The 9,353-nt window shown below is 38.4% G+C and overlaps 1 protein-coding gene across 1 annotated transcript in view; it reads left to right on the forward strand.

Annotated features, from left to right (window-relative positions):
- DMD (dystrophin) overlaps positions 1–9,353 on the forward strand; it is a 1,809,438-nt gene that overhangs the window by 214,006 nt on the left and 1,586,079 nt on the right. The window contains exon 9 of the mRNA XM_007456856.1: positions 40–221. Coding sequence (XP_007456918.1) covers positions 40–221 — 182 coding nt within the window. The remainder of the gene's footprint in view (positions 1–39; positions 222–9,353) is intronic.

Genomic DNA, 9,353 nt, shown 5'->3' on the forward strand with positions numbered 1-9,353 from the left:
CCTACAGTGTCAACTCTTATCAACTTCTTTCTTTGTCAGGGGTACATGATGGATTTGACATCCCATCAGGGACGGGTTGGCAATGTTCTCCAATTGGGAAGTCAGCTGATTGGGACAGGGAAATTATCAGAAGATGAAGAAACTGAAGTTCAAGAACAAATGAATCTCCTAAATTCAAGATGGGAATGCCTCAGGGTAGCTAGCATGGAAAAACAAAGCAAGTAAGTCTGTTTTTAATTTCTAATAGTAGCAAGTTTTAGAATCTTACTATTATTTTGATGCAGTTTCTTGTTTAAGTTAAGATTCTCAGTTCTTTCCTAAAGTATGCAGCTCTTCTCAGGGGGCATTTTGGTTAGATTTTCATGTCTGTTATATTTTGGTTTTCACTTTTGTAATCGAAGTGGAGATATTGGAGAGAAGAACCACTATCTACAGAACTATACTTTAAAGGTTCCTAAAGTTGTTGTCATAGTTAATATTTTCCAAGTTTTCTCCAAAACTTAAAATGTGAATATAGAAGATGTGAAGTTTACACAGGAAATCATGCACATAAAGTCACATATTAGGTACAGTTGACAGGAAACTTCTCTTCTGAAGGAAAAGCTCTTAAAATATTTTTCATATGTTTATGGAAATCCTCTTGAAAAAAGTTTCTCCTGTGTTTGGAAATCCTTCTTCAAGTACTTGCATGATTGTGAATTATCTTAAAAATATATATTGACTTAATCAAAAAAGAATTTTTGAGACATTTCTGAAAATGACATATTTCTTATAAAGGTAACAAGTAGATCTCATCATTTTGAATGTGGTGCTTTGATTTATATTGTTAGGTGTGTGTATTCATGTACAGCCTATTGAGACAAGATAGATTTATTTTTAAATGAAAAGAAATAAAGTGCCAACTGTGGATTTGAATACATTAAGCTAAAGAAATTGTCCAAGTGCCCTAAGTTTACTAAGCAATTATTTATGAAGATTAAAATCTTTAAAATAGGACCAAAGAAACACTAAAAATAACTCAATTTCATTTCTTTTTATGGCTGAGTAATATTCCATTGTATATATGTGCCACATCTTCTTTATTCTTTCATCCGATGATGGACACTTAGGTTGTTTGCATCTCCGGGCTGTTGTAAATAGAGCTGCAATGAACATTTTGGTACATGAGTCTTTTGGAATTATGGTTTTCTCACGGTATATGCCCAGTAGTGGGATTGCTGGGTCATATGGTAGTTCTATTTGGAGTGTTTTAAGGAACCTTCATACTGTTCTCCATAGTGGCTGTACTAATTCACATTCCCACCAGCAGTGCAAGAGTGTTCCCTTTTCTCCACACCCTCTCCAGCATTTATTGTTTCTAGATTTTTGGATGATGGCCATTCTGACTGGTGTGAGATGATATCTCATTGTAGTTTTGATTTGCATTCTCTAATGATTAATGATGTTGAGCATTCTTTCATGTGTTTGTTGGCAGTCTGTATATCTTCTTTGGAGAAATGTCTATTTAGGTCTTCTGCCCGTTTTTCGATTGGGTTGTTTGTTTTTTTGTTATTGAGCTGCATGAACTGCTTATAAATTTTGGAGATTAATCCTTTGTCAGTTGCTTCATTTGCAAATATTTTCTCTCATTCTGAGGGTTGTCTTTTGGTCTTGTTTCTGGTTTCCTTTGCTGTGCAAAAGCTTTGAAGTTTCATTAGGTCCCATTTCTTTGTTTTTGTTTTTATTTTCATTTCTCTAGGAGGTGGGTCAAAAAGGATCTTGCTGTGATTTATATCATAGAGTGTTCTGCCTATGTTTTCCTCTAAGAGTTTGATAGTTTCTTGCCTTACATTTAGGTCTTTAATCCATTTTGAGCTTATTTTTGTGTATGGTGCTAGGGAGTGTTCTAATCTCATGCTTTTACATGTACCTGTCCAGTTTTCCCTGGACCACTTATTGAAGAGGCTGTCCTTTCTCCACTGTACATTGCTGCTTCCTTTATCAAAGATAAGGTGACCATATGTGCATGGGTTTATCTCTGGGCGTTCTATCCTGTTCCATTGATCTATCTTTCTTTGTGCCAGTACCTTACTGCAGCTTTGTAGTATAGTCTGAAATCAGAGAGCCTGATTCCTCCAGCTCCGTTTTTTTTTCTCAAGATTGCTTTGGCTATTCGGGGTCTTTTGTGCTTCCATACAAATTGTGAAGTTTTTTGTTCTAGTTCTGTGAAAAATGCCAGTGGTAGTTTGATAGGGATTGCATTGAATCTGTAGATTGCTTTGGGTAGTATAGTCATTTTCAAAACGTTGATTCTTCCAATCCAAGAACATGGTATATCTCTCCATCTGTTTGTATTTACTTTAATTTCTTTCATCAGTGTCTTATAATTTTCTGCATACAGGTCTTTTGTCTCCTTAGGTAGGTTTATTCCTAGATATTTTATTCTTTTTGTTGCAGTGGTAAATGGAAGTGTTTTCTTAATTTCACTTTCAGATTTTTCATCCATAGTGTATAGGAATGCCAGAGATTTCTGTGCATTAATTTTGTATCCTGCTACTTTACCAAATTCATTGATTAGCTCTAGTAGTTTTCTGGTAGCATCTTTAGGATTCTCTATGTATAGTATCATGTCATCTGCAAACAGTGACAGCTTTACTTCTTCTTTTCCGATTTGGATTCCTTTTATTTCCTTTTCTTCTCTGATTGCTGTGGCTAAAACTTCCAAAACTATGTTGAATAAGAGTGGTGAGAGTGGGCAACCTTGTCTTGTTCCTGACCTTAGTGGAAATGCTTTCAGTTTTTCGCCATTGAGGATGATGTTGGCTGTGGGCTTGTCATATACGGCCTTTATTATATTGAGGAAAGTTCCCTCTACACCTACTTTCTGCAGGGTTTTTATCATAAATGGGTGTTGAATTTTGTCAAAAGCTTTCTCTGCATCTATTGAGATGATCATCTGGTTTTTCTCCTTCCATTTGTTATTATGGTGTATCACGTTGATTGATTTGCATATATTGAAGAATCCTTGCATTTCTGGGGTAAACCCCACTTGATCATGGTGGGTGATCCTTTTAATATGCTGTTGGATTCTGTTTGCTAGTATTTTGTTGAAGATTTTTGCATCTATGTTCATCAGTGATATTGGCCTGTAGTTTTCTTTCTTTGTGACATCATTTTCTGGTTTTGGTATCAGGGTGATGGTGGCCTCGTAGAATGAGTTTGGGAGTGTTCCTCCCTCTGCTATAGTTTGGAAGAGTTTGAGAAGGATAGGTGTTAGCTCTTCTCTAAATGTTTGATAGAATTCACCTGTGAAGCCATCTGGTCCTGGGCTTTTGTATGTTGGAAGATTTTTAATCACAGTTTCAATTTCATTGCTTGTGATTGGTCTGTTCATATTTTCTATTTCTTCCTGGTTCAGCCTTGGCAGGTTGTGCATTTCTAAGAAGTTGTCCATTTCTTCCAGGTTGTCCATTTTGTTGGCCTCGAGTTGCTTGTAGTGATCTCTCATGATCCTTTGTATTTCTGCAGTGTCAGTTGTTCTCCTTTTTCATTTCTAATTCTGTTGATTTGAGTCTTCTCCCTTTTTTGCTTAATGAGTCTGGCTGATGGTTTATCAATTTTGTTTATCTTCTCAAAGAAACAGCTTTTAGTTTTATTGATCTTTGCTATTGTTTCCTTCATTTCTTTTTCACTTATTTCTGATCTGATCTTTATGATTTCTTTCCTTCTGCTAACTTTGGGGTTTTTATATTCTTCTTTCTGAAATTGCTTTAGGTGCAAAGTTAGGTTGTTTATTCGAGATGTTTCCTGTTTCTTAAGGTAGGATTGTATTGTCATAAACTTCCTTCTTAGAACTGCTTTTGCTGCATCCCATGGGTTTTGGGTCGTCATGTCTCTATTATCATTTGTTTCTAGGTATTTTTTATTTCTTCTTTGATTTCTTCAGCGATCACTTCGTTATTAAGTAGTGTATTGTTTATCCTCCATGTGTTTGTATATTTTACAGATCTTTTCCTGTAATTGATATCTAGTCTCATAGTGTTGTGGTCGGAAAAGATACTTGATACGATTTCAGTTTTCTTAAGTTTACCAAGGCTTGATTTGTGACCCAAGATATGATCTATCCTGGAGAATGTTCCATGAGCACTTGAGAAAAATGTGTATTCTGTTGTTTTTGGATGGAGTGTCCTATAAATATCAATTAAGTCCATCTTGTTTAATGTATCATTTAAAGCTTGTGTTTCCTTATTTATTTTCATTTTGGATGATCTGTCCATTGGTGAAAGTGGGGTGTTAAAGTCCCCTACTATGAATGTGTTAGTGTCGATTTCCCCCTTTTTATTTTTATTTTTTTGCGGTACGCAGGCCTCTCAGTGCTGTGGCCTCTCCTGTTGCGGAGCACAGGCTCCGGATGCGCAGGCTCAGCAGCCATGGCTCATGAGCCCAGACGCTCTGCGGCATGTGGGATCCTCCTGGACCAGGGTATGAACCCATGTCCCCTGCATCAGTAGGCCGATTCTTAACCACTGCGCCACCCAGGAAGCCCCTATTTCCCCTTTTATGACTGTTAGTATTTGCCTTATGTATTGAAGTGCTCCTGTGTTGGGTGCATAAATATTTACAGTTGTTATATCTTCTTCTTGGATTGATCCCTTGATCATTATGTAGTGTCCTTCTTTGTCTCTTGTAATAGTCTTTATTTTAAAGTATTTTGTCTGATATGAGAATTGCTACTCCAGCTTTCTTTTGGTTTCTATTTGCATGCAATATCTTTTTCCATCCCCTCACTTTCAGTCTTTATGTGTCCCTAGGTCTGAAGTGGGTCTCTCCTAGACATCATATATATGGGTCTTGCTTTTATATCCATTCAGCCAGTCTTTGTCTTTTGGTGGGAGCATTTAATCCATTTAATTTAGGGTAATTATGGATATGTACATTCCTATTCCCATTTTCTTAATTGTTTTGGGTTTGTTATTGTAGGTGTTTTCCTTCTCTTGTGTTTCTTGCCTAGAGAAGTTCCTTTAGCATTTGTTGTAAAGCTGGTTTGGTGGTGCTGAAGTCTCTCAGCTTTTGCTTGTCTGTAAACATTTTAATTTCTCCATCAAATCTGAATGAGATCCTTGCTGGGTAGAGTAATCTTGGTTGTAGGTTTTTCTCCTTCATCACTTTCAGTATGTCCTGCCAGTCCCTTCTGGCTTCCAGAGTTTCTGCTGAAAGAGTAGCTGTTAACCTTAATGGGGATTCCCTTGTGTGTTATTTGTTGTTTTTCCCTTGCTGCTTTTAATATGTTTTCTTTGTATTTAATTTTTGACAGTTTGATTAATATGTGTCTTGGCATGTTTCTCCTTGGATTTATCCTGTATGGGACTCTCTGGTCTTCCTGGATTTGATTAACTATTTCCTTTCCCATGTTAGGGCAGTTTTCACCTATAATCTCTTCAAATATTTTCTCAGTCCCTTTCTTTTTCTCTTCTTCTTCTGGGACCTCTATAATTCAAATGTTGGTGCATTTAATGTTGTCCCAGAGGTCTCTGAGACTGTCCTCAGTTCTTTTCATTCTTTTTTCTCTATTCTGCTCTGCAGTAGTTATTTCCACCATTTTATCTTCCAGGTCAGTTATCCATTCTTCTGCCTCAGTTATTCTGCTATTGATCCCTTCTAGAGTATTTTTAATTTCATTTATTGTCTTGTTCATCATTGCTTGTTTCGTCTTTTGTTCTTCTACGTCCTTGTTAAATGTTTCTTGCACTTTGTCTATTCTATTTCCAAGATTTTGGATCATCTTTACTATCATTATTCTGAATTCTTTTTCAGGTAGACACTGCCTATTTCCTCTTCATTTGTTAGGTCTGGTGGGTTTTTATCTTGCTCCTTCATCTGCTGTGTGTTTTTCTGTCTTCTCATTTTCCTTATCTTACTGTGTTTGGGGTCTCCTTTTTGCAGGCTGCTGGTTCGTAGTTCCCATTGTTTTTGGTGTCTGTCCCCAGTGGCTAAGGTTGGTTCAGTGGGTTGTGCAGGCTTCCTGGTGGAGGGGACTAGTGCCTGTGTTCTGGTGGATGAGGCTGGATCTTGTGTTTGTGGTGGGTAGGTCCACGTCTGGTGGTGTGTTTTGGGGTGTCTGTGGCCTTATTATGATTTTAGGCAGCCTCTCTGCTAATGGGTGGGGCTGTGTTCCTGTCTTGCTGGTTGTTTGGCATAGGGTGTCCAGCACTGTAGGTTGCTGGTCGTTGAGCGAAGCTGGGTGTTGGTGTTGAGATGGAGATCTCTGGGAGATTTTCGCCGTTTGATATTACGTGGAGCTGGGAGGTCTCTTGTGGACTAGTGTCCTGAAGTTGGCTCTCCCACCTCAGAGGCAGAGCAGTGACTCCTGGCTGCAGCACCAAGAGCCTTTCATCCACACGGCTGCTGAGCTCCCTGAAGCTGCTGCCTGCTCGCTGCCTCTAGAGGTGTGGGGACGTCCCCTCGGATCCCAGTACTCGTTCAGCAGCTTTGCGTCACGAGCTTTCAGACTCTGAGCATCTTTTTTTTTCCCCAAACTGGGTCCTGAAACCAGCTGGAGTTTGAAAAACACATTTTTAAGCTTGTGTATTTTGAAAGAATAAATAAAGCATATAAAAGATAGAATTTTCACGAATATTGGTGTTCTAATCCTGGAGATAGTAGTCTGTGCATGTTGGCTTTTTCCCCAACTCTGAGCATTTCGACGATTGCAACTAACCCTAGATTGGAGAATTATAATAGCCATATTATAACTATTAAGTCTCCCCCCCACATGCCCAAGGCTCAACTAGTTTATGCCACCCATTTATCATTATAAATCATAAGATACAGAGCCTCCTACTTGTGGTCATATGCTATCATTCTTCAGGTTGCAACTTTCGTTTGCACCCGTTTGTGCAACTTAAACAGAGCAACCTCAGATAAAATTTGAAAGTCTTTAAAATCCAACCTCCTCCTTGACTGCCTTTCCCATAGTGGCACCACCCTGTTTTCCTTCGTGCATTCTGTTTTGCCATCCTCTTCTGGAGGTTAAATACCTCCATCGTTTCTCACTCTTTTTTCAATAGGACTAACAATATGAGATTAGTTATTCATACTAACAGTTATTAATTGCAGCTTGAGACTGAGTTGAGAAAAGGTGAATTCACCCTAAAATTAAAATCCCAAGTTTTTAATCTGTTATTATAACATTTAAAAACAGGTTAATTTTTTAAAATTCCCTTGTTAAAGAGATATCTACCATTAGGTGATGGATGACAGCACACACACACACACACACATACGTGGATGACCAGGTACACACACATATATGTGTAATTTCCTCACCGCCATCCTGCTGGAGGATGTAAAACCTGAAATGGCAGTATTACTGAGCTAAGATTGACATCAAAGTATAGTTTGTCCTTAGGGAAGTTTGGGGGACTTCGGTTTGTATTTAAGCTTTTAGAATGATTAGCAAGAAGGTAAGGGCAGCCTCTTAGCTGGCATAGCTTTTGCTAAAACATAATAGAGTTTTTAAAATGAGATACTAATACAGAACTGCTTGTAGCACATAGACTTGTCTGGACAATTTGTTGAGATACACATACACAAAGCATTATTTAAGCCAAGCAAATTCAGAAATTTCTTGTGAGTTTGTAAATAACAGTAAGTTTCTCCTACCACTTTCACTAACTTTGTGGGTTTTCATGCATAAAATTCTGAATGAGATAAGCCAGTATGCAAACTGTGGAGGACCTGGCTTTTGATAGATTGTTTTAGAGGAATCGAAAGCTGATTATAACAGTAGGATGTTGTCAGTATTTAAAAAATATAATGTGAGGTTTTATTTAATGCTTTACTACATTGCTACCTGTTCAGTTTCTACTGTCATGGCCATGTTGATGATTAGCTTCAATTTGGAGCATTACCTGTTGTTTCCACACATATGACTACTTAGAAGCAGGAAGGCATGGTAAATTGCTAACAGACAAAAAATAGATTAGTCCGCACCTTTCAGCTTGCTCCCACAAAGAAAGATAGGGTATGGGTAGACCCAGTCAGAAGCCATTATCCCTGCCTAAGCATAGAGTTAGGGTGAGAGGAATGATAATTAAGGTTTTTCTAGGCCTATGAGATATAACCAAAGACAGCTAGAATTTTTAAGTTGTTGTCTTATCACAAAAGTAAAAAAATTGCCTGGGAATACAGATAAACTGATAACTAAAATCTATGAATATTTACACTTGTAAGTTATAAGTGTTATCTACCAACATATCTATGAACAGTAATCAAATTACATTCAATATATAGTCATTGTGATATATATAAACACTATATATGTAATAGTGTGTGTATATGTATATAATACTGTCTACATCTGTATCTGTGTACACACAAATATTAATAAATATTAGTGGACTGCCTCAAAATATCAGTTACATTTCAAGGCATTGGGGATACAGTAATGAGCACAAGAGACAAGGTTCCAGAAGCTCTAGAGAGTCTGACATCCAGTAAAATTAAAACACACACACACACACACACACACACACACACACACACACACACACACACACGAAAAATATCAGATAGGAATACGTTTTTTGAAGAGATTAAAACGTAATGTGATAGAGTTTGAGTTTGAGGGGCTAACTTAGCCTTTGTGACCCAGGAATGTTATTTCTGGGGCGGTGCCATTTAATTTGAAATTTGAATGACAAGAAGGAACCGCCATGTGCAGATCAGGAGGAAGTACACTTCAGACAGAGGGAACAGCCAATGCAAAAGCCCTAAAATAGGGACAGTCTGGCTTGATAGAGGAATCAAAAGGCCAGCATGGCTGGAGAGTTGCAGGAGGGAAGATTAGCTAGCTGAAGTATGAGATGGGGTTAAAATATACGTAGGGCTGGGCTTCCCTGGTGGCGCAGTGCTTGGGAGTCCGCCTGCCGATGCAGGGGACGCGGGTTCGTGCCCCGTTTCGGGAGGATCCCGCATGCCGCGGAGCGGCTGGGCCCGTGAGCCATGGCCGCTGAGCCTGCGCGTCCGGAGCCTGTGCTCCGCAAATGGGAGAGGCCACAACAGTGAGAGGCCCGCATAATGCAAGGAAAAAAAAAAAAAAAATATACGTAGGGGTCTTGTCGTGTGTTGCAGTGTCAGGATAAAATCAAGGGCTTTGAGTTCTAGCATAAGTACAAGAAAAAGCCATCAAAAGGTTTTAAGTAGGGGAAAAACAGGTAAAGAAAATATCGGTAATACCACTAGAAGAAGACAGGGCAGTTATAATCTGTGCCATAGCCCAGGTAAGAGATGCTAGTATCTTATGCCAGGAGGTGGTTGCAATAATACATGCATGTATTCTACTATCTTAGCCCAGTCATTAATTTATAAACCAT

The sequence above is a fragment of the Lipotes vexillifer genome, unplaced genomic scaffold (genome assembly GCF_000442215.2).
Source record: "Lipotes vexillifer unplaced genomic scaffold, Lipotes_vexillifer_v1.1 scaffold207, whole genome shotgun sequence".
NCBI lineage: Eukaryota > Metazoa > Chordata > Mammalia > Artiodactyla > Lipotidae > Lipotes > Lipotes vexillifer.